This window comes from Hippocampus comes, unplaced genomic scaffold (assembly GCF_001891065.2).
Source record: "Hippocampus comes isolate QL1 unplaced genomic scaffold, H_comes_QL1_v1.1 scaffold36, whole genome shotgun sequence".
Classification (NCBI taxonomy): Eukaryota; Metazoa; Chordata; class Actinopteri; order Syngnathiformes; family Syngnathidae; genus Hippocampus; species Hippocampus comes.
The window spans coordinates 922,521-948,961 of record NW_017805695.1 but is presented as its reverse complement, the minus strand read 5'-3'; the positions used below and the strand labels follow the sequence as shown (position 1 = coordinate 948,961).

The 26,441-nt window shown below is 39.5% G+C and overlaps 1 protein-coding gene across 2 annotated transcripts; it reads left to right on the top strand.

Moving 5' to 3' along the window:
- The first annotated feature begins 14,623 nt into the window (after window positions 1–14,623).
- vax1 (ventral anterior homeobox 1) lies at window positions 14,624–24,787 on the top strand. 2 transcript variants are annotated; one of them, XM_019881871.1, is made up of 3 exons: window positions 14,624–15,644; window positions 16,901–17,088; window positions 22,999–24,787. In XM_019881871.1, the coding sequence occupies exons 1-3, from the start codon at window positions 15,431–15,433 to the stop codon at window positions 23,527–23,529; spliced, it is 933 nt and encodes a 310-aa protein (XP_019737430.1). In that variant the 5' UTR covers window positions 14,624–15,430; the 3' UTR covers window positions 23,530–24,787. The 2 variants fall into 2 exon arrangements, 1 of the variants encoding a protein (XP_019737430.1); XR_002169685.1 differs by lacking the exons at window positions 14,624–15,644; window positions 16,901–17,088 and adding an exon at window positions 21,736–21,936 and having other exon boundaries at window positions 22,999–23,081.
- The last annotated feature ends 1,654 nt before the right edge of the window (window positions 24,788–26,441 follow it).

The following is a 26,441-nucleotide window of genomic DNA, read 5'->3' as shown; positions in this document are numbered from 1 at the left end:
TTACCACTACCACTAATACTACATTAATTAATTTAATACCTTCAACTTCACAATAATATTAAAAAAATGATTAAATCAACCATGATTTTAAACTACGTATTATCAATGTACATTATTCCAAACATGAGAAAGCATTCATCAAACATAACTGGAATCGAGCAAAAGGACTTCAAATCCCAACGGCCAAACCCGGAAGTGAAGTGCCGGCATTATTGACTCCAGCTGTAACGCAAATTACTTGGTTCAAATAAACATTCTAGTGCCACCGCACAAACGTGACGACTGTGCAAAAATAACTAAATAAAAGACACCACTGTTACAGAAAGACTTTACACGCTATTTAAACTGCCGATCGCGAACGGAACGAACCGTGATTGAAACTAACTGTGATGCCACTCTTTGTACGTTGGGCTAACTGCCACCTGTCAGTGGCAGACCCGCCCCTCTTTAAGCGCCAGATAAGTCCATCAATATGGGTTTCCCTGGGTGGGATTTATTTTATTCCTTCGTGATTTTTGCGGTCCTCGGACCCACTTTATACTTGTGGACGTTGTGTCCGAGGACCGGCAACCCGAGGCCAAGGCCAAGGACTTTACTCCCAAGGCCAAGGACTTGACTCACGAGGCCAAGGCCAAGGACCAAGGACCGACCTTCGGTCCTCGAGGCCAGGACCACAACACTGATGTACACACATATACAGTATTTGATCACTTATTTTTTGACATTTTAGGGGAAGCTGAGCTTCCCTTGCAGTCTTAGAGCAATCGCCTCTGTTCAAAGTGTCCTATAGGTGATTTGAAGGCGTTTTTCCACTCAGCCCCATTCTTGAATTCGGACCAAACGAGAAGCGCTGCGGAGATCTAATTTTTTAAAAATGGGCATAACAAATGGACTCAAATTCTCTATGGCTGGCCGGTCTCACACGATGACCGCATTATGGGCTCGGAGTCATCTTAATCCTAAAACTATGGGTGCTGAAGAGGATGGGATGATGAAAAGTCTGCGTTGCTCGACATGACGACCAGACAATTTTAATGTGAGTTGACCGGTGACGTGTTTGACTTCCACCAGGAGTCGCCCATCAAGCTCACACACTCTATTTACATCACTTAACTTCTCAACAGAACGCTCTAATTTCTCGACCACATGAGGATCAACGAAGCAGTGACCAGAGTCGACAAGAGCCCAAATACATAGTCTTTTACCCTGTACGGATATTCCAGTCTTTTAATATCTCAAGGGTTGTTGTTGGCTCGGCTCTGATCCTACTGAATAGGTTCGTACTCCCTCTGTTCCTGGTGGCCGGTGTAGGCAGTGGGTTTGTCCAATTTACTACCCCCAGTGACTGCATTACAGTGCAGTGCCCCTAGTGGTGGAAGTAGTTAAAACTCCCCAAAACTGCATTACAGTGTAGTGCAGTGCCCCTAGTGGTAGAAGTAGTTAAAACTACCCCAAAAGTCTGTGGGGTAGCCATTTTGAATCATAAAAGTGGAGAGGTGTGATCACATCCACTTCCATCCTCTTTCTTTTGACAAGTTCAAGCACAATCTGAAAGTACATTTACATAGTTATACATGTTACTATTTGTTGTGCAAGTTATTTAAAAATATCTCTTTAAAGTCCTACAAAACTGGTTAGTACGGCAAAACAGACAACTTGCGAGCTCAACCTGCTTTTTGGCAAACTCGTTAAAGTCCTGTTTATGATCTTAATTATTAATTTATTACCATTCTCTGGCACTGTATCAGCAGCACTTAAGACTGCTGTTATTCGACTCCTTCTTAAGCGACCAAACCTTGACCCAGAGAGTTTTTGTAACTATAGGTCTGTTTCAAATCTCCCATTTATTGTGAACATTTTTGAAAAAAAGTCGTAGCGCAGCAGCTTAATGGTTACATGGCCGCTAAAATTGATTTGAACCTTTTCATTCATTTTTCAAGGCCCATCGTTCTACTGAAACGGCCTTTGCTAAAGTGACCAGTGATTTTCTCCTCACTATGGACTTCAACACCTTATCAATATTATTATTGCTGGATCTTACCACTCACTGCCTTTGACACAGTCAATCATAACATACCATTAGAACGTCTCAGGACGTGTGTTGGTATTTCAGGCTCAAATCTTTCCTGATTTAATTCTTACCTCTCAGAGAGGATACATCATGTAATTTACGGTAATACGATTTCTGGGTTTTGTAATATTACATTTGGAGTTCCAATTTAGAGTGTTCCATTAACCTTCCATGCATTTTGTTGAATGTGGGAGGAAACCGGAGTACCAGGAGAAAACCCAGACAGCAACGGGGAGAACATGCAAGTTACACACAGGAAGGCCGGAGCCGGAATTGTACCCTGCACCTCTGCACTGTGAGGCGGATGTGCTAACCAGTCCATCACTGTGCCGCCTATTATTTTCATTTTGAATGTAAATATTAAATACGATTTGCTTTATTCTTGTGTATGAAATATGTTTATTTAATTTTATTTAATGACAGCATATTCAATATTGTGTGTGGGAGCCTTTCAATATTGTTTATGAGCACATTTATTATTTTTTTTTAATGAGCAAAAAAAAATCTGTAAAGTTTACTGGAGCATTTCACTTATGCGTATGAAAGCATTTCCATTTTGTTTAGGAGAGTGTTTCAGTTGTGTTTATGAGCAAAAAATATCAGTACAGTATTGTGTATAAGCACATTTCAGTTGTTTTTATGAACAAAAAAAGTGCTTATAACCTCCTTTCGATTGTAAGAGTGAGAGCTCATCCTGTCGGTAACGGGTCTTGACACATAGGGTTAAAGTATCCACTGACCCAAACCCAAATATTGACCTCAACCATCCAGGGATTGCGCCTCTGCTGGGAATATCTGGTACTGCACACACCCCACTCAATTCAATACGGAGAACAAATTTTGAGCACAACTTTTGAACCCAATGGCTTAGACCAGGCATGTCAAAACCTGGTACTTGAGAGCTGGTGTCTTGCCTGTTTTAAATCTTTCCCTCCTCCAACACACCTGATTCAACTGATCAGTATCGTCATCGGGCTTCTTCAGAGCTTGCTTATGAGCTGATATGACTACAGTTGACACAGTAAAGGCAAATTCATCCATAGATAGAGATATGCTTGACGATGACGCAGAGAAATCTTATCTACTTTGATTGAAGTTGCAACTGCATGCTCTGTTACAAGGATGTTACAGTAAATACATCACAAAAACAAATATCAAAGCTTTAATTTATTAACAATTGTGTTTATGAGGTAATAATTGTCTTGTCAAATGGAACACCGTGCATAATTCTTTTTATCCGATGACATAATATGCCATAGTAACTGTCGAGCGCTAATGTTCTTGACAAAATGTGAAAAAAAACCCATGGAAATTCAGACGAATTGTTATGAAGTGAAGCATTGGCAACTCTGCATTTCAAACATATCCACGGTGAATGCATATTCAATTTTGACAAATAAATCAATCTCATCTTCAACTTCACAATCAAACACAATTCTAAACCTTTCTAAATGGGTTTGATGCATTGACTGAAATATCTGTACAGTACATGACTGTACACTGTGAAACAAGATAACCTGCTTTGGCCACATGAGGGCTCCAAAGCCTTTGTATTTTAATCCATCCATCCAATTTTTGAACCGTTTATCCTCAGGGTCATACTGATTCTAAATTCCAGCACATTGATTACATTGTTTGAAACAGGAATGACCCTTCAGATGCAATTATATATTAAACAGCAAATTTTGCGATTGTGAATAGACATTTAATTATATGTTGGAAGAGTAAAAAAAAAAAAAAACACGTCAATTCAAAAACAGATCAGCTCAACTGTTGTCATTTTTAAATCACGTATCTAAAATGCAATAAAAATATGTGATTAAAGAGTATTAAAATGTCCAGTTAATCCAGAGTGCATCTATTTTGTTTGTTTTTAGGTTAAAATTGTGGGAGTTGCCTCGTCTTCATCGTGTCAGACGTGAGGAAAAAAAACGTGAAAAATGTGCTCTAAAAAAATCCGTCATCATGACTTTGTGTTTGAGATTATTTGTTTCCCGTTTCATTTATTTTGTGACGAAAGCACTGGTTGAATACAAAGCAGTATTTTGGCCACGCTGTTAAAGAGAGGTGTGTGCGTGTGTGTTCGAAATTACAAGCCAAAGTCAGATGACAGTGTTATCACTCGCACGGCTTCCGTACAGGCATTGTGACTCGGTGATGGTTTGAATGTGAGAGTGAATGTTTGTCTGTCTCTCCGTGTTCCCTTTGATTGACGGGCGACTAGTCAAGGGTGGATTCTGCCTTTCCCCCTAAGTCAGCTGGGATAAGTGTAAATTGAGGGGGTCGTTGTTTTTAGTGGACAGCTCTACTTTACGAACGGCAAAAGGAGAGATGGAATCCTTTAAATGCAGTTTTATTAAAGGGGGGGGGGGGACGTCTGCACCGCAGCACGTTCGAGAACGCAACTTCTTCCGGTGACGAAAACACTTCCTGCTTCTCTTCAACCAATCAGACGAAAGCAACATAAAAATGTTGATCAACAATTATTAAACAGAATATAATTTATGTAACTATAACATAAATTAATAAGATAAGATAACTTTTATTTGTCCCACACTGGGGAAATTTGCAGTCTACAGCAGCAAGATAGATCAAATATAAAATGATAATAATAATATAACATAAGCTTTACATAAGTAACAGTTGTAACAGTTGCCGAACAGGATAGGCGCTATATCGAAAAACGAAGGATGAAAACTTGATTTTGCGTGAATAACGACTTGATGTTCCAAGAATGAAGTACTGTATGAAATTTACATCATGTTTGTAATGTTTCAAGACTTAAGTCTGAGGTGGAGAAGACTAATCTTAGCCACCTTTCTCATGAGACCTGCCGTATCATAACTGTAACACAACAACAAAGAAGACAATTTCAGTCTTTAGTCTCAATTTCTTTCTTTTTGATGTGATCCTCTCCTCATATGTCTTTACAGTTGAATGAGGCTGCTATATTAAAATAGTAACAGTGACATCAAAACTTGTGTATAATTATTTCTAGCTTGTCTTTGTCAATGCTTTAATATATGATTTCTACTGGAGATTTATACTACACTATCATGATTTTCGGCACGCTTTCAAGCAAAACACAACCATTTTGGAAATTTTGGGGGGTTTCAGGGAGAGGGAAATTTCTGTTCGATAAAATATCCAGGGACATTGATATTTAGATCATAAAAACATCCCCATCAAGACAAATGGCATGAGCCACAGTGTCTTGTAAACCCTTTTAAACTGTTGGCATTACACATCAATGCATAGTTGTCATAAAAAGAGTGTCAAGAGTTCAGCAATTAGAGGTACTTAGACCTTATACCCACTTTGGTTTATTACACTCATACACATTTCTTTTGAAAGGAAGAAAGTAAATGTAGCTCCAAGGACATCTTTCATAGAGCAAAAGAGCCATTTTAAATGATGGTTTAATTAGAAAGATGATCACACAGTGACATGTAGATGTTTATGATGTACCTAAATACCGTGCACATAAACTTTGACAAAATGAGAATACAGCTTATTTACCATAGCTGCATGACTGAGCTTGGAGCAAGTGATCGTTGAGTTCACGACTGGAGTCGGATATGTTTCCAAATCACACTTCGTACATTAATGTCAAACTGTTTGGGGACTCACCTGTGAGGGGCAGCAATGCATCACAGAGCATCCAAAGTGAGGGAGTGTTAGAATCTCGGCTAGGTGTTACTGGTTCCAATTGCTTGGGTGAATTCTTACATTTTTTTTAAATGATGGTAAGAGAGCGAGTATCGTGAGAAGCTCGATCATGTGAGGTGCTCAATGTAGAACTGCTGCTGCTCCACATCAAGATGAGTTGGATGAGGTGGCTTGGGTATCTGATCAGGCTGCCTCCCAGAAGCCTCCCTGATGAGATGTTCCACCGGGAGGAGGCCCCCGGGATGACAAAGGACATGCTGAAGAGACCATGTCTCCAGGTTAGCCTGGGCATGCCACAGGATGGCCGATAAGAGCTGAACAAGGTGGCTGGAGAGAGGAAGTCTGGGCTTCCATATATAAGCTGCTGTTCCCTCAACCCAAACTTGGATCAGTGGAAGACGATGGATGGATAGATGGCTGGGTGGATAGATGGAAGATGAGTTGGTCCTCCTTTTCTGAAGTCACTGTAAGCATCGCACTGTTGTGGCTCACCATTATTTGTTGTTCAGTCTTCTTCAGTCAGCACGCTACCTGATTGGCTGTTATTCTGTTTGTTGTGACGATAACAAACTCTTGAGCACAAACAGGATTTTTTATTCTTAATTTTACATCGTAAAATATTTGGTAAAATCGATCATAACAAATCTCGACCCCAGGAGAAGCAATTTTCAAGGATTTTAAGGGTTCAATTGTTTTTTTTTGTTTTTTTTTTGTCAATACCCTGTACTGTATATCCAGGACATACAGAAGAATGAAAATGCTTTTTTTGTCTCTGTTATAAATGAAGAATGAAAAGAAAAGGAAAGAAAAGAAAAGAAAGCTCCTTACATGCAGGGAGCGTTCCACCCCAACTCTATTATTCTGAAGCTCTACTGAAAGCAGAAAAATGGGTGCTGTAGACTGGTGAGCATCATTGGCACCATCCAGGAGGAAACAATGGGCCGCCAAGAATACATCAAATTGATGGCCCCCAGGAACGACCTGCTCAGTGAATGCCTCAGGCAACAGAACCAAACTAAGGCAAAGGAGCCAGATGTACTGTTATGGAATGACAAGCCTCTGAATGACATGTACCACTGACAAATTGAAGAAGTGGCTGACATAGAGGAAACATACCAGTGGCTGTTAAAGTCTAGAATGAAGACAGCATGGAGGCGCTAATCATGGCAACACAAGAACAGGCCCTTAGTACAAGATTAATAGACGTCTACCACTTCAGACAGGACCCCAAGTTTTGACTGTGCGAAGAAGCACAGAGACGGTGCAGCATATCACAGCAGGGTGTAAGATGCTGGCAGGCAAGACATACAAGGAGCAGCATAACCAGGTAGCAGGAACAGTGTACATGTGTACCAAATATAGAATATAGAATCAAGATGGCAGACACAGAAGGTGGTTGAGGACACCCAGGCAAAGATCCTGTGGGATTACAGATCCAGACTGAAAAACTGGTGCTAACCAACCAGCCTCACATTGTGGTGGTGGATAAACATTTCAGCATTTGTTACATATCTATCACACGCAAAGGCTTCAAATCATTTTAATATCACAAAATGCAGTTTTCAAATGACAATTCAATGTATTAAGGCACAAAAAAACATTTAATCCAAACCTTTCTGACCCTTTATGAAAAAGTAATTGCCACCCTTGGCAGCAACAACTGAAATCAAGCCTTTGCGATAATTGGTGATGAATCTTTCACATCACTGCTGGTGTGTTTCGGATCATTGTACTCCTGCCTGATCCAAGAGTGCTTGAGTTTGATGGCATGAACTGATAGCCAGACGTTCTCCTTCAGGATTTTCTGGTGTATGGCAGAATTCATTGTTCCATCAGTAACAGCAAGCTGTCCTGGTCATGAGGTAGCAAAGCAGCCCAAGACCATCACACTGCTTCACTGTTGGCATAATATTCTTTTTATCATATTCTGTGCCATTTTTACAGCAGATGTAATGGGTTGCAGACGATCCAAAAAGTTAAATTTTTGACTCGTCAGTCCACAGAATGTTTCTACAAAGGTCTTGATGTTTTTTGGCAAATGTGAGACGAGCCTTTGTATTATTTGCTGACAGTTGGGAATTTTGCCAAGAGACTTTTTATGTTATATGAGTCATGAACACTGACCTTAACCCAGGTGAGCAGATCTTTGGACTCATGGAGTAATTTTAGTTGATCATCCACGTCTGGGAAGGTTTGCCACTGTTCTTTGTTTCTCCATTTGTGGATAATGGCTCTGACAATGGTTCGCTGGAATCCCAAAGCCTTAGAAATGGCTTTGTAACCGTTTCCAGACTGATCACTTCATTTCTCATTTCTTCTTGAAGTTCTTTGGATCGTGGCATGATGCATTGGTTCTTGAGATCTTGTGGCCTACTTCACCTTCTCAGCAGATTCAGATGACTTTTTCACAGAGGGTCAGACAGGTTTGGATTTTTTATGTGCTTTAATGAATTGAATTTTCATTTGAAAACTGCATTTTGTATTTCCTTGGGCTGTCTCTGAGTGACATTAAAATTGGTTTGATGTTTTGAAACATTTGTGTGTGTTAGTGTCATGCCGTGCGTGACGGAAGTGCACCCAAAAGCAGGGAGGCAGGAGAAGCAGGGTGTACCGAACCAAATATATTTAAAAAACACTTACGGGGGAACACTAGTAAAAACAAATCCAAAACACAAAGTCCTGAAAACCCTAAGAAACCAAAGTAACAAACAAATGAAAACCCATGGAGGACTGGAGGGCTTCTCCACTGCCACCTGTTGGTCACAAAAGGAACAGAACCATGTGTCATGATTGTGTTTGTGACCAACAGGTGGCACTATAGTGCTCTCCCTGCAGCTGCACACCTGTTGGTCGTTATGTAATTAATTGGATAAAAGGACTCCCGCCGGACCACTCATTGTCGGGTCATTGTTGCTGTTTGTTTGCTACTGTCATGTTTGTTCTCAGTCATGTTTCGCTCATGGTTAGTTTTTGCTTCAGTCATGGTTTTGTTTGCTACTTTGGATTATTTTTGTTTTCAGGACTTTGTTTGTTTATGATTTAGTTTTGTCTGTGTTTTAATACAATTTGTCAAGTACACCCTGCTCCTCCCTCTTGCCTGCTTTTTGGGGTCCACCACCACCTCGCAAACGTGACACCATGACAGTAAACTACGAAACAAAACCAAATCTAATCTAAACAAAAACTGAATCATGACATAGATATGCAAACAAAAGAGCCCAGAAATCGGGAGGGGTGAGGGCGGGGCTAATACTTTTTCACGGTACTGTAAATGTCGCAAAGTGTACTGACCGATTAGTTACCTTTAACCATCTAACGAAGTGCATTCAATGCTGCGCTAGTCACTCTACATTTCTGGCATAGGCTGATGTTCAAATACACATTTTTGCAGTGAATAAAATATTTTGGGATTAATTAAGTGAAATTACGCAAAGCACACTTGCTGTTCTCTCATTGAAGAATAATGTGAATGGCACACTGGTTGGGAATCATTGCTGTCTGGTCATACTATCAACTTCATCTTGTTCCAAGGTTTCAAGTGAAAGATTATGATGCTTAACAACATCAAAATATTACTTGATTAATAATATGGCTGCCCTGCGATTGCCTGGCAACCTGCCCACTGCCAGAAGACAACTGGGATAGGCTCAAGCATGCCCGCGACCCTCGTGAGGAGAAGCGCATCAGAAAATGGATGGATGGAATAATATGGTAGGTTTGTTGCAATGACTTTCACAAATGCAATCGTGTAACTGGAAAAAACAAGTTTTGTCCTCGTCTTACCGGTAATTCTCCTTTAGCTCTTAGATCTTAGTTGAAGTGAAATATTAAAAATATCAACAACAAAAAATAAAATATTGTGTTTGTTTGAATTTCTACATTAACTATCTTTTGTATTTGTTGTGTATGCTTTCATTTTTTTTTGAAAAGCTTGACTTTACGGATAATTACGCTGTAATACCTCATTAGAAGCGTTTGTCTGTGAACTTCAAATCAGAAACATAAAAGGAAGACAAAGAAAAAGCTGGTAGTGTGCAAGATTTCAGCAAGACTAATCTGATAAATGAACAAAAATGGATACACCGGGGGTAGGTTTAAAAAGAAATTGTGGGTTGTCAAATGGTGAGCTATGCTGTAAAAGAGCGAAACAAAAAAAAGAAGAGAAAATGCTTTATTTACACAGCTTTTATAATTCTTGCTTTTGTTGCTGTCAGACTAAGATGACTGCCAATGACTGTGTAACTGTTGCAGCAATGAAAGTGCTCAAATTACACCAGTGACAAAAACTACTGCAAGGCGCCATCTGTGGGACAAAGGAGTGTCACCTAAAACTATTCAGGGAGAACATACAGAAAAAATAAATTACCGTTTGGGCTTTGTTGTGGATTTTTAGGCTGTCTGCGCTTGACAAAGGCAGATTAGTGTAACAGCATTGAGATACTTTCAATGGCCACGCTACATGTAGTACACACAGTTTAGAGTCGTGCATTAGTGAAATTTCAGTTGAGACCTGTTGCCAGCCAATGCACGTTTTAGAAAGTTGTCGTCTGTTATTTCTAATTAGGTTTTTAGTCATTATAGCCTGTATATACACACACACACACACACACACACACACACACACGTGTGTGTGTGTGTGTGTGTGTGTGTGTGTGTGTGTGTGTGTGCGCTCGCACAAACAAACAAACACACAAACAAACATCAAAATCACAAAATCCACAACCGTTCAAAAATTAGCTCGTACGTTAAGCGGTGAGCAGACTGAGTGTACGCTAATGGAAGCTTGAGAGTTGAAAACACCATTCAAATTGCTTCCAAACGCAACCACCACAAGCCTCAACTCAAGTAAAATGCTGCAAGTGTCGGGTGTAAGCCAAAATATGATTTCAATTTTTGTGCCTTTTGAAAATATAGAATATACTTCAAATAACTTCACCTGGCAAGCCTAATGAAGTAGTGAGTGTAAAGATACCGTACTGTATGTTTTCTTCATTTGAGAATCTTGCCGGCCATGTTGTACAACTGCCATGATGCTCTGCTAGAGGGTCCTATCTATCACAAATAAAACAACTCCAAAATATTACCTTTACTCAAGATACATGTATACTTAAGAGTTGATTCAAGGTAAGATTTTACTCCACGGGAGTCAAACCATTCATGCCTGACCCATCAAGAAATAGCCAGAAAAATCTGATTTTTGGGAACTGAGATGTTCATTAACCCTTATAACAAAATCCACAAAAATATTTTTGCCATATCATGTTGTTTTAGATATTTGTCGTATTTCATTTATAAGCATTATGTAGATTACATCTGAAAATGAAAATTTGGAAAAAAAACATATTTTAAACCTGCAGTACTGTATCAAATTTGATACAGATGATTTAATGTAACATGAAGAATGAGTTACATAATGAAAATGCATGTATCAAATATAATACAAATGGCATTACAGGCTAATGCAGTGCGAGCAATCACCACAGCAGTGATACAGTCTGTCTCGTCTTCAGCACCTTGGCTGAACAGATACAGACCCAGTGCCTGTTGTCAACAGGAAGATAGTATATTGTTCCAAAGTTAATATACACGGCAATTTATCATGATTAGCTCAGCTGTAAAAACTGCTGAGAATTAAAGCCACTCTGGTAATTTTGACTGCAAAAAGGAATGACAGATCTGTATCGGAACCCCGCACTGTTTTTTTTTTTGTTTGTTTTTTGTTTTTTGCAGTTCTGTGTACTGCATTTTGAAGTGAAAGAGAAGGCCTTTTACAAATATATATTCTCAGAAAAATCCAGACAGCCATTAAAGAAAAAAAAACCTCATCACAGAACAGAATTTGAACTCAGCTGCCAGCGCAGCCTTCCACCACCGCTGAAAACAAGCTATTTAGAGGGTTCAAGAACAGCTTGCTCTCTTACTGTGGAACATAATCAGCACATTTTTAAACATAAAGACTGCCTATGAATGTAACCATTCATCTTGAGTTACCATGTTGTCGCTCAGGCATCACGGCTCTCCAAGGCCTGCACCCTCCACAGAAACCCACCTTGTATTGGAGAACCGAAAAGGGCTTTCCAACAAAGTACTAAGTATCTCCGAGTCTGAGGAATACAATCACATCGAGCCAACTTATTCCATTCAAGCTGACAATCTTAAAGGATAGGCTAGTACTACACGTTTGGGCTGTGACGTGTTAACTGTGTGTGTGTGTGTGTGTGTGTGTGTGTGTGTGTGTGTGTGTGTGTGTGTGTGTGTGTGTGTGTGTGTGTGTGTGTGTGTGTGTGGCACATTCAGCTTTTTGTCATTTGGAAATAAACAGCAGTTTTTTTCTAACCAAAACAACCATTGTCTTCTTATAAATAACTTGTATGTGTGACTGTCTCTTTTTCATACCAGTGTTGAGTTCTGTTATCTTTGCGCACTTATTCCTGTACGCACGTAACGGTACCCAGCTTGTTTCACTGTTCAAAAAAAGTTTGTGTTAAAAAATGCTGACTGTCATACTGGACATTAAATTCACCCTGGAGGTAATTCTTTGACCATTGTATAGCTGGCAAATTGCGTGGAAACACCCAAACTGAAATCCTGCTAAATGGATATACGTACTAAAATAACAGGTAGAAATAATTATCGACAAAATAATGAATGAATTTCAAACGACAGCTAAACGAAAGAGACTATTTATGACACGCTTAAAGCAGTTCGTGTCAAGCTAGCATTCTGTTTAGCACTGTTGTCTAATTGTGTAAACTTAAAGTTGATAACTGCCCTGCGACTAGCTGGCATTGAGTTCAAGGTGTCCCCCGCCTACTGCCCGAAGACAGCTGGGGAAAAAAAAAAATGGGGTGATGCGGAATGCATACATTTTAGTGATGTTCTGATTGGATTGACTGTACAAATACAGAAATCGTCACAATTTTCACACCATTTAATGACTCTCGCTAAAATGTGCCATTCATGGTAGCTCCTTTTCAATGCATTAGATAGGACCAAGGTGGGGCGCGACGTTTCAGTGCCTCGAGCTGGCTGACGTCAAATCCAGTAGAGGTGGGTCTCTGTGCTCTTAGCACCTCTGTGTTCCGTGTTGGCATGCCACCACCTTTGAGCCTTGATTAAAGTCCATCAGTCACCACTGCTACCACTATGAGTTTGAAGTCAAGCTAATTGTTGTTTGCAGTAACATGCGGCGAGGTTCCTGGCTGGTGAAGCACTGGTAGCCGTTGGTGTGATCTTATACGCCCCTGCGGTGAAGCAGAGTACTGTTTGCCTCACTTCAACAAAACTGAATAGAATAAAATTGAGTAAATTCAACACCATTTTTTTTTTCGGTGTACACTCACTGGAGGAAGATTTGTCAGGCACACACCACAGCAGCCCTCTGTTCTGACATTCCAATTTGCGAATCACATATGTGCACATTCTTTATTGAAGAAAATCCACTGTATGTGCTTTTCAGTGTTGAGATGTTGTAAACTGAAACCTAACCGAACTTCCTTAATTGTTTGAACTGCATTATAACAGTAACATTGATTATCGCCTTCAATCATGAGGAAAATGCACAGCTGAAGTTCAAATGGTATCTCATTCTGTACATTTTGAACTTTCCCCAATGCTTCCACTTATGGGGAAAAAAAGGTGTATTTTCAGTTTTTTTACTCTTCTAATTTCTTTATTGATATCAAGAAAAACAACATTCTTCAAGTACAGTTTTGTCTAGGTGCAGCAAAGGCCTTCAATGAGCATAGTGTGTATTCTCAAACTGTAATCACTAGGTGTTGATGAGTCTATATTAATAAATCCAATTTCACATTGTTGCACAATGTGGTTAATTACCAGTGAAACATGTTCAGAAGCTGCACTCCATAATGCACTGCCGAGCGTGTGATTTTTTTTTTTTTTTAATGCAGAAGCCGAACACTCGTCTTGAGCCTTCCTCTGTGATTGTGTGTCTCTGAGAGGCCAAGACGCTGTATCCTCGATCTATTTCCCAGGCTGAGGCTGTTCTCTGCAGCTTGAGAAGCCCCCGGTTCCCCATAGCAGCGGCCTTTTAGCCTCCTTTTTACCTTTCTCAAACAATGGATCCTGCCCCACTCCAAGCAGAAGCCCCTCAAACATTCAGTGAATAAAGTTAGTTCAACATGCAGCCCTTAAAGCCACCCTGAGACTGCTGCCGGGCAGGCACACTCACAGAATTGTCTGTTAATAGTCCAATTAGATAATTGCCATCTTTCACTCCTTTCCCTGTCTGTTTCCCATAAAGAAATGAATGGCACTCAGGGAGGGGGGCAGCTTGAAGGGGGCTTCTGGCCAGCTAAGGTGACAAGAAGGACCAGAGAATGTTCCTTGCACTGCGCCACTGGATTGAATTGAATCTTTGTAGCCTAATCAATGGTCTTATTGGATTACTGACCACTGCTGTGTTCAGAGATATTGTTGCACCGACAATTAAAATAGCTAAGAGTTGGTGCTGGGGTGGGTGGTTAGTGGGCTGGAAGGCGAGCGGTGCAGAGGGGTAGGGACCATTCCAGGGGTTTGCATGTGTGAGAAAGTGCAGGGAGCCGAAGCACTAATGACAAGTTTTGTTCCCCTTTTTGTTTTTTTTGGTTTTTTTTTTTGCATCTTGTGAATGTGTAGGTTAAGATCATGAGAGCTGAAGTCAGTTTCTGGGCTTCAGTCATCTGCTTTCAGGAGGACGCAGTGAACAGGACTTTGCTGGGTTGTTTTGCCTGGCTGGCAAAAAAACCAAAAAAAAAACAAGAAAAAAAAAAACAAGAAAAAGGAACAAAAAGAAGCAGGACAGCTAAAAGCTTTTAACAGAAATCTCGCCATCACGGGTCTTCATACATCCGAAGTAATATGGATTTAATCCGAAAGCGTTTTCCTCTCTCTTCCTCTTTCTCTGTCTGTCCTTTACCACTGGCAAATTCCCTGTGTCTCTTGCCTACAATAGCGGCAGATGTGAGCATTACAGGACAACCTTGAATGGCAGCAGAGCCAAAGAGAAATGGGATCAAAGTTCACTGACATTCGACGGCAATCAGATGCGCAATGAAAAGTTGAAGAAGAAAATGCCTTCTCGGGTTGTGGCGGCTGAAAGAATGAAACAATCGGGAACTTTTGGCGGGTCTGGAGTAGTCACATCCCTGTGACTATGTTCATGTGAGGGTTCGGGGAGGCTCGGTTGTGAGGCAAGACCAATCATTTCGCTTGATTCCCTGGGATGTCAACAAACGGACGGGAACCATCAAAACCTGGTCGATTTCCCCCCCAAACAATTTAGAGTATTCACGAGGTTACGCAAATGTGGAGGCAGCAAAATTACGGCAATCAGTTGAAACAGCGAGGACTGATTATGTGTAGCTCATTTATCAGCCTGATGTCTTCGTAACAAGGAAAGGGGCGCATTGAATTATCATCGAGTTTCCCGGAGACGTCCAAGATCATTGGGCAAGGGAGTTGGTCAGTGATAATAGGGTTTCCTTGGCTGGGTGGCGGAAGTCTTTCACCATTAGATAGCTGATGCTACCTTGCTGCAAGGTGCTGTTTCGAAACTAAACCCACAGTGGTCAGATGATCTGTTGCGCTGTGTTCTCTTGAATTTCCTTCTTTTTTTTTTTTTTTTTTTTTAAACCGGGACAAAGGAAGAAGGAAAAAGAGGCGGCCAAGCTGCAGGTCTAAGAACTGAGCATGGAGGTCAGGTACAACCAAGAGACAGAAGCAATGGTGCTGAAGAATGGACTTAAGGAGGGCAAAGATGGAAAGGACTCACAGGGCAGTTTGTCCAAAAGCTTTCTAAAGGAGCAACACGGCTCTTTTTCCTCCTCTGGGACTGTGGAAAACTGCGAGAAAAACAGGGGGAGCACCGCAGACCCGGACTACTGTCGGAGAATACTTGTGCGAGGTAAATCTTGTTCTTTTGCGTGAACGACCGGAACTCAAAAATGTAGTAACTGTTGTGAGACAACAATCATGACCTGATTTTTATTATTATTATTATTATTACTTTTTTCTTTTATTATGTACTTCTTTCTCTCTTTTTTTTTTTTTTGTTGAATTACAAATGGCTTAATATCTGTAATTACAATAAGGTAGCCGTATTAGGTCAAACGTTATTTTTTTCAAAAAGCAGTCATGGACTCACTGGAGTGAATTTTAACAGTTACTAGAAAAGCAATAATTGCAAAGACTAAAGTTACAGTTATTTGCAAATATGAAACAGTTTCTGAAAATGATGTATTCTTCATTGCCATCACTACATTTTTTGGGGGCGAATCTGTTAATTCAATCCTAATTTCTAATTTTGTATTTTAACAATTGTTTGAATCTTGGAAGAAGGAGGAAAAAAATTAAACACGTTAACATCTGTTAATATGTTTTTAAATATCTTTTGGCCAAAGAAAACTCATTGAGTATGGAAGAATTGTTGTTGAATTTCGAGTTTATATTCTTGTGTTGTACCTTAGTGAGGACATTATCATGTACTGATGCAAATTATTTTCATTCAATTATTATTATACATTAAAGGCCAGCGTGATTATATTAATATTGTATTGTATGATAGATAATCAATTTTACTCAATAAAAAAAAAAAAACAATGATGGTAGTATTTCCTGAATTTCAGTTAATTCTCCTTCTCCGCTTGAAAAATTAAATGGTGGAAAGAGTTACTTCAATTCAGCAAGAGAGGGGACAACTTTTGTGGTACATATCAAAATTAGATTTCAATTTGGATTATTTACTGGACATTATTCCAAATGTGAAAAAAAAGAGGTGGTACTAAATGAAACAGAACATTGGAATAATTTGCGCACATTGAAGTTGATTTATTAATCAACGATTTAGTCCCTCAATTTCTTTAACGCTGTGCAACCTCTGAATTTATTTGCACAGTTTCTGTGTTTTATAATCAGCGTCATCTTAGTTTGCTGCTTCGCCATTCCATACAGTGGGATTTGATGTGCTTATTGAGGATAAAAGTATTTGATTCGGAAAGTAAATGGCAAGACTTAAAATCATTATCATTTCGAATAATCATTCCTATCTGACTATTTTAGCAATAATATTTGTAATCCTGCAGCATTACTTGGAGCACTGCTTCTCTGTATGTCCCACTATGCAGCGCACCGTGTGAGTCAGCTTTGTTGTCATTGTTGTAGATGCAAAAGGCTCCATCAGAGAGATTATCCTACCCAAGGGTTTGGATTTGGACCGGCCCAAAAGAACCCGCACCTCTTTCACTGCAGAGCAACTCTACAGGTTAGAGATGGAGTTTCAGAGGTGTCAGTATGTTGTGGGAAGGGAGCGAACGGAATTGGCCCGTCAGCTCAATCTGTCCGAAACTCAGGTAGGTGACCCATTTTCACCGTTTTTCTCAAACTTCAATATCATGAATTATGCTTATCTTCTTTCTTTAGTTTGTTCTTAAAATAATAACCACAGAGTTTAAATCATGTCAATTATTGTGTGAAGACAAATTATTTTCAATCAATGTGGGGGTCTCCTGGGCTTTGGCTGGATTTTTTTTTTTTTTTTTTTTAACAATGCAATGCGAAATGTAAAAGGCAAGGCGAATTGTGACAATATTTCATGATAACTAGCGCTTTGATATGTGGGGGAGCGGGAGCTGGATGAGCAACAAGGTTGAAAACTGTCACTAGCTTGACAGTAATTTATTTTCATTTTTGTGTTCAATGCACACGTGAGCATTTAAGTCAACATGGAGCAACACTAATAAATAAATGATGAGAAAGGCGCCATAGTAATCCTTTTATTGGCACTGTGTTGATGTGTTCAGCCTCATTAACCCACTCGTTGAAATGTTTGGAAATTCAGAATTTGAACTGGGGGGGATCATTGGCATACTTTTCAAGACGATGAGAATACAAAGGAAGAGTTTTTAAACCTTGATTGTATTTCCAATAATGTCAAGTACAAAAACGTTTTCATGATCATGCAGTGTAATGTTTTATCGTTCTCATGAGCTGTCTTTGTTGAAATCATCGGGTTATCGCCTTTCGAGTGAAGGTGTGGCATTCATTTCAATTTAATTTTATCTTGTCCTGGGAAGAACTACAAGGTTGAAAGTAGATTTTAACACTTCTCGATATATTTGGCACGTCGTGTTTTATTTGATTCATATTTCAAATTGGACTTAGTCTGAAAATGGTATTTAGCGAAACAACTTTGACACAGCTTGAATTTCAACTTACATAAATGTAACTGCCCCTCACTTGTGAATCAATGGTGCCCATGAGTGCAATGGACTTTACAGATGAACCACTCTTTATAAAAGTACGCCCAAGCACTTTTTAAGAAGAATGTAACATTGACCAATGGATTTTTTTTCCCTCAAGAACAGTCTAGATGGAAAAATAAGTGTATTTCGTTCATTCTACGGCCTCATAATGTTATACAATATAGCCTTATAATTTCAAGATTAAAGACTCAAAAGAAACATTTCTAAAAAAAATAAAATAAAAATTCTTCCAAACATCTATATAGATACGCAATGTATGGAAAGCTTAGACCAGACTACATTTGACCACTTAATCCAAATAAAGATTACATAGAGCTTATAATGTGCTCGATTGCGACTACAGGCAGCAATGATGAAAGTCGCTATGGAACAGATTGCGGACGTTCTCTCTTATATATGTGAGGGGTCAGCTAGAGTTCACGCGTCATGGATGAACTGCGTTTGCACTCTTGAGTTTGACACCATATTTCAAAGCAGGTCAAGCCGTAACGCTGTCGGATTTAGACTAGAAGGAATCATGACAGTCCGTTTCGGGGCTTTGGTGACTTTCACAATAAAGCGAAAGTTGTCCATTTAGTCAAAATTGGCTAACAGTGTACGCGTTTTCATCCTTGTTGCTAATTAAATTGTGTAATGAAAACGTTGTGCTTTTCAGCGTGGCTGAAGGCGGTTGACTTTTTGCAGAGGTCTGCACGTCAACCTTTTCGCGCTGTCATGTTTCGGTACGCGCAAACTAAATTCGAGGCCCAAAACAAGATTTCTTTTCAAAGTCGAAAGCTCATCTTATCAGTTTGATGGAGGAGTAAAACCTAAACTCGTTGTCCGTGTCAATTCACAGAAACTAAATCACATTGATTAAATTTAGCTTTGTTTCATCAAAGTCACATGCTGCTACAATAATCAATCATTTTTATTTCTCAGCTTCTTCAGGACTAAAAAAAATTGCTCTGCTGGTATGAGCAGTGGGGTATTTTATAACAAGAGAGCATTGTTTATATCAAATGGTTCAAACAATTTGGTCAGTGCAATGCAACGGTAAAATCCATTTGGCTTATGGGAGTAAGCAGTTACGAAAAGTGAACAGAAGCTCCGTCAGAATAACAAATAAAGGACCTACTGAGTCATTAGAATTCTTTTTTTTTCCCCCCCGAGACCCATCTTTGATTCAATGGTACTGAATTTGAAAAAATATTGAGTTATTGCTGCAGTTAATTGAGATGAACAGATTCTTGTTCACAAATGAGCGTGAAATGACACACACCAGTGAATGGGATTTAATGCGCGAAATTGGAAGAACAAATTGAAAATAATGATTTCCTTTGGATTGTTATGGAACTTCATTTACATTCTTGCTTCGCACATTATAATGAATGTACATGATTTTCTGAGTCATTTATATAACCTATCTATCAATGATTTTTTTTTTTAACTTACGTTTACAAAAGCATACGCGTCCAGAATATTTCTTGGAATTACATTTATGAAAATAATTATGATATGACCTCATTGTGCAATAAAACTACACCAAGACAAACAAAGTGTCTAAAATTCAGGACAAGTGGAAAGAAAATAGTTTTAAACACAGTTTATCAACAAATTAAATATAAATTTACCTGCCCTTTCACGCTAAATAGATTTAGAAATGTTAGAGAATTTATTTTCCTCAAAGGTTTACAGAATACCTGAAAATGCCCAAAGGGGACTCTCCAGGATCCAAGAAAATGTAAATGGTTGCCAAATGAGTTCCGGGGTGCATACTCCTTGACACATTTGTCAACAAGATGGACTAGGCAACACTTTGACAGATTATCTCGCTATTTCTGACTAACTTGTGTCACAACTGGAAAGCCAAATATTTCATTTTAACTCGAAGATAATTGATCTGTCTTGTCTGAGATCTCGTTTGATGGACAAACCATTTCCCGGTATTTAGGAATTGACTACATTCTACAGTGTTTGTGTCGGCCTTTCTTGCATGTTTCCTGTGTTGGCATACCGAACATCCACCTGTATGTGCATGACACTACCTGATTAACGCAACCTTGAAATATAATTCCATTGAATGTAACCCGGGATTTTGCTGATCACTGGCAAAAAAATGCTTTGTGTCGCATTGAGAAATGAATTAATTAGCAATGCTCTGGGAAAACACCTTTCATGATCTACACAATACGCAAGTTAATTTGGTATTGAATCAGCATGGCTGTGGAGCAACTGCCATGATTTGCGCAGCGCTCTGCTGTGTGCTTCAAAGGAGTAAGAATGACCCAAAGGTTGGTTATTAGCTGAATCAAAATGATTAAGCTCAAATGACCCCCTAATATTCTACGCTATAGATATTTACTGTATCTTTCATAATATTGTACCTGAAATGAATGTTTCATATTACATCGCTACACAGTTCATTCAAATTCATGTCATCATCATTTCAATATCTTTCATAAATATCATTTTAACTCTGCTCGTGCATCATCAGCAAATAGGTTGCTTACAAACAAAGCCATGATGAAAATGCACCTTAGGAAGACACTGGAAGAGGGATGTTGTCGTGCCCTTAAGCAAGGCCCTGAACACCCGCTCTCAGATCAGGGGCACAGCACCAACAACGTATCTCCTTGCATGTTTCTGCATGTGTCGTCTGTTTCTCTGTATGGTGTGAAAACAAAACTCTCAATCTAATTTCCATGTGATGACAATTGATGAATTCAACAACTCTGTGATTAACCTTTTTTTAAAATTTGGGTCAGTAAGTCAAAATGTTATCGTCATTATGATTACATTTAGAATACCATACAACTGAAATACATTATTTGAATTGACTTTAAGAATTTAATTTTTTTTTGTTTTTTTCTTCTTATATTTCCTTTTGTCAATGATTATCCGTGCGAAATGTCAAGGCTCGACTGGCTTTATAGTGAAATGTGTGGAATCCATGTTTATGAAAATAAATGACCAAAAATGGTTTGTAATTGTTCGTGTGATGGGTTAGTTAGCCTCTTAAAATAATATAATGACATAGGTTATATATTTTGAACAACATTTTTTTTTTGCCTTAGACATCTCCTAGGGATGCTGAGCACCTCTGCTAAAATCTGCTACATTCTTAAACATATAATTAATTTCTTCTCCTGAAATGAAATTACCGGTAAATACAATTTAATTAGAATTTAGTTCTGTTTTTCGTGTTTTGTGAGCTGAAAAAGTGATTTAGGAGGGTATCATTATTTTAGGTGAGTGACAATATGCATTGCCTTGTTACTGGCTGGCGACCAGTTCAGGGTGTAGTCTGCCCTCTGCTCACAGACAGCTGGGGTAGGCTCTAGCACCCCTCGCGACCCTCTTCAGGATAAGCGGTTGTGACAATGGCTGAAACTGACAATATGCATCTGGCACGGGATCACTGTGTCCTTCACGATCACATTCTTTTTTGATTGACAGCAATTTCAGAAAGCCTTTTTTTTTTGTCCCACACTCAGCTGCTATAGGGGCTGCGTTTTTGCCGTAACCCTGAACCACTCTTCAGACTGTAAAAAGTGGATGTATGTTTGGGTTTCCTTTCCCTATGAAGGACTATGTACATCGTACGTACATATGACCCACGGCCCGGCCCACTGGGGGGTACGTGCAGTCTGTAGGATGAATTTTGAAAGCGAAAAAATACATGAAAAACAAACGATTTTTTGAAAATAATATGAATTTCCTAAATTATCCATTAGGGGTGCACTGTTTTAGTCGGAATAGAGGGGCACATTGTTATTGTAGCAGAAGAAGCCATCACTGAAGTGCAGATGAAAACAGATGATGCCAGTGCGCCTTCTGCTAATTACGGTGTAGTCTACCCTCTTAATCCAAAATGTCTTTGTCAAACAAGAGAAAAGTGGATGGTGAGTGCATTGTCTCCCAAGAAAATGGACCGGTTCTTAGTTATTCACAAAGGTGAGTGGAAAACTCAAGTACACCTTGATGTGTAATCAACAAGTGTCAGATGGAATATGACATGCGGCGCCACTGAGACTCATGGCTAAAAAAATATGACCGCTTGCATGGACATTAGAAGTGAGAAGATAAATGATTTGCTAGTGGTCTGAGGAAAAAGCAGTCCTTTTTTTTGTTTTTTGTTTTTATTTTTCTTTATGTACAGTATTTTGAAGCAGAAGTCTGTTTCATCCGAAGCCAAGAGGTTAATGACGCAGCAGTAAAAGCCGCCTATGTGATTGCTAATGAAATAGCATCAGCATCAAAGCTGTATTCCTACCGTGCGTGCGTTAAAATAGGCTTGCAGAAAGCTGCAGAATTCGTGGGTCCCGAGAAACGACAAGCTTTTTACCAACATCAGTCCCACGATCAATACTTTAAAACACATAGTGATGTCATTTCTTGCATTTTTTTGTTGTTGCAGTTGATGAGAGCAATGAGAGCGCTGACAAATTTGTGAAAATGTTGGTGCACTGACATGACACACATTGCTCAACTGGCCATATTCGTATAGACAATTAGACATTGAGTGTCACTCAGGAGTGCCTTGTGTTGACAAAGGAAGGGAGGAGGAAGGAAGCAAAGAAGGACGTAAGGAAAGACATGAGGGAGGAAATAAAAGGAAGAAGAGAATGAAAGAAGATGAAAAGAAAGCAGAGAGGGAAGGAATGGTCAAAACAGAACAAGAGGATTTATTTATTTTTATTTCGATAGTTTTTTTTTTAATGACTGTAGTTTATTAGTTCTGTATGGCACGTTGTTGATGTTTTGTAAAAGGATATTTCATTAATATAAAAATGTTCCGAGTGTACTTGTACTTTGCCCGAAAAGAAATGGAAAAACATGGACTTATTGTTGTTCACAGGTAATGATGCTATGACTTTACTGGTCCGGCTCGCTTGACATTTAATTAGGCAGTATGTGGCTCCTGAATGATACTGAGTTTGGGGTCTATAGTGTTACACAATCTTGCGCCTATTTGAAAAATACATATTTTTTTTCTCCATGTGTCTTTGTCTACAGGTAAAGGTTTGGTTCCAGAACCGGCGCACAAAGCAGAAAAAGGACCAGGGGAAAGACTCAGAGCTTCGCTCAGTAGTTTCGGAAACTGCAGCGACCTGCAGTGTCCTCAGACTGTTGGAGCAGGGTCGGCTGCTCACACCCACGGGCCTACCAGGCATCTTGCCCCACTGTGGTAGCGGCACTTTGGGCTCAACCCTGCGGCCCGCCTCCATTAACATGGGCAACAGTACCAGCAGCATCGGAGGTAGCAGCGGAGCCGCTGGTGGCAGCCCAACTCTACCCGCTGTCACCAACTCCGGGACGGTGCCAGGCCTGCAGAGCTCCGCGGCGGCTCACAGCTTATTTAGCTTCCCCATGCCCTCCTTACTTGGCGGTGTCACCAACCGCATGTCATCAAACCCGCTGACCATGGCCAGTTCATTGGCCGGCAATCTGCAAGAACTCTCCGCCCGCTATCTGAGCTCTTCTGCTTTTGAACCTTACTCGCGGACCAATGGCAAAGAATCCATGGACAAGAAGATTCTGGACTGATGCTGTGTTTTGATGTGGAAGTATGCTTTTTTTTCCTCTGGAATTTTTGGGTTGTTATTTGGCTTAAACTGTCTTTGTTTTAGTCACTGTCTCATCTGTCTGTGTCATCGAGTTTAGTGATTGTCTGGTAAACGACATACATATCAAGACCTCCACACACTCATCTCGTATCGACAGATTTGGTTGTGGAAATGTTGTCTGTAAAATGTTAATAGAGGGGTGATTTTGAGAGGCAATTCTTAAAGGGATCATTTGAAGATCTTTCAGATTCAGAAAACGCTCTACGGTAATCAACTTCAAATATTCTTTCAAAAAGATGGGGGCGGGGGCACAGTGCATAGGGTTGTGACATGACATGACAAAAGGAGGCCAGCATAAAAAGATATTTCTTGACTGTGTAATATTATTTAATGTATTGGATAGTTCAAACAAGACACAAGACGTGAGTAGTTGTAGAGAAAGAAGCTGTTTTGTGTAGCAATACTGTATGTCAGATGACACGTGTCACAGAGTCACCTGGTTTCGAGCTGTCTTGTATATTCATTTGTGAGAAACTTGGCTTCAACAAAAACATTCAAGAGATGTAGTGGTCATTCAGCAGAACTGCTCATTGTCTTCTCAATGGTTTATTGAAGACTGGAATATTTTTGTTCAGCGCGTCTGTGGTGGTTTTTGTCCTCAACTTGCAGTACCCAACCTTTACTTTTGATCATTTTTCTTGTCTGTGATTTTGCTACCATTGTGACTTTTGCTGTATAGTCCTTTAGAAAAGCTTAGCTTTTCACCAGCAGTGTGCTGCTTGCTGTGATGATCACCAAAATGGGAAAAGGTTCATCAGCCTCAAAGAAATCCCTTTAGCTTCTTTGTGAAATCAGCGGCCATTAAGGCAGACACACTTGGAGAAAGGGTGAAATGTTTGTGCTATAAAAATACTGCAAATGAGAGATGTATGTTTTAAAATGGTTATTTTATTGTAAATTATTCAATTTTGTAATTATTATATTAGTATATCTGGTAAATCAAGGATGAATGAATGTACTGAACGGATTGCGTGATCAGTTCAAAGCTATTTAGTGCTGTGTTGTGAGGTTTGTCAAATGTGCGGTCCAAATGTGGATATATATAGACTGTATATCATGTATACTGTTTGGCTACATGCTTTGCCTTGTTTCTTTTATTCATCTTCCCATGAATCAAGTTTATTGATACATTCCGTGACTGTTTTATATATATCTAATACATGGTGGTTTGATCAGTATGACACCCGGTTTTTTTTCAGTCTTTCAATGCGCAAAAAGACCACACTCACAACCGTTATCCCAAAGCAGGACCTCTTTAAAATGCCAGATATTTAAATAAGAGGTTTATAAATAATGTGAGGACTGCCTTGTTGAATTAATTTGATAAATTTGAATAACGGCTGTTGACATGGTTTGCTGTTTTTCCAATATCATGATAGTAATGTCAATGAAAGAGATTGTTACTCTTATTGTTTTTTCCCCTTAACGCATACTGTAATGCGATCAGTATTTTTTTTTATATACATTTGGCAACGTGTTCAATGCCGCATTGACATTGCCCAGAAAGCAGTATTTCTTGAACCACCAGTTCAGGTTCCCTACTTTTTGGGCTCTACCTTTGCTCTCATAGCAAGTCCTCATCAAGCCAGTTACTGCTGCATCCAATGAATTATTATACTCCATTCCAGCTCATGCATATGTATGATGAAAATTGATGTAATTCTTCAGAATAAGGTCGCTCAACATGGGAATCTTTCCGACAAAACTTACTGTCTGTGTGTAATCAATTGACTGAGTTGGGGAAACAACAAATTTCTTTCTGAAATACGAGATGGTCGCTGAGCCGACCAGCTACATTGAGAACACATTGTCCAGCATGTAATCCATTACCTCTACGAAATTATTCAAAAAGGTCGAGTATCAAGAAAATAATTTTGACTGGTAGTCATCACAGTGTCTCAGCTTCAGAGAAATGTGTGTGTGACTGTAAAAATAAATGTTGAATTTTGCCAGTAGTGGAACATGCTCTCCACTGTATGTTGCAAATGTTTTAATGCATTAATTTACCACTCGAACATTCAGTAAAAACATACTGATTTAAACTATCACAGCAAACTCGTCTGAGATAAAGGAACCAACAATTTCAATTATAAGAGACAGAATGAATGTACCCAGTTCGTTACAGTACACTCATCTTTAAATTTTAAAGACATTACAATATGCCAATGAAGCAGGTAAAGTGGACTTGTATAATAGGCTATAGAAACATAGCTGAGAAGTACTAGAGAGAAAAAAGATGGGACTTTAGTGAGGAGGAAACTATTAGGGCTCACACTTCTGGGTTTAGAAAAAAAAACATTTGTTTCTACAGCATCTGTCTTGGGAATCCCCCCCTGGAGAAGGACTGGGGAGTGGAGGTCGCATTTACGCTTCCTAACACCCCTCCAACAACCCTCCAAAGTCCCTCCCCCCACCCCCATCTATTCTCTTTCTTCACCCTAAGTCTAATTAGGATGAAGAAATGTGTTTTTTGTAAGTGTGTGTGTGTGTGTGTGTGTGTGTGTGTGTGTGTGTGTGTGTGTGTGTGTGTGTGTGTGTGTGTGTGTGTGTGTATTTTGGGGTGGGGGTCCTCGAGGCTGTCATAGGAGCAGACCACCAACACATTTTCTCTCGTCACATGGTCCTCAGAGTATTCAAGCTCACGTCGGCGAAAGAGAGGTCACATCCTGTCTTGTTTTTTTCTGTCACTGCTTTTTTTTTTTTTTGGGTGGTGGGGCTTTGTCGTGCCTTGGGTTTCAGTGCTAACGAACTAACACGCCTCCAGCAACAGTAATCCTAAGGTCATTGCACTGCAAAATATTTCAAGGAAGCTCCTTTTGTCTTCACGTGTTT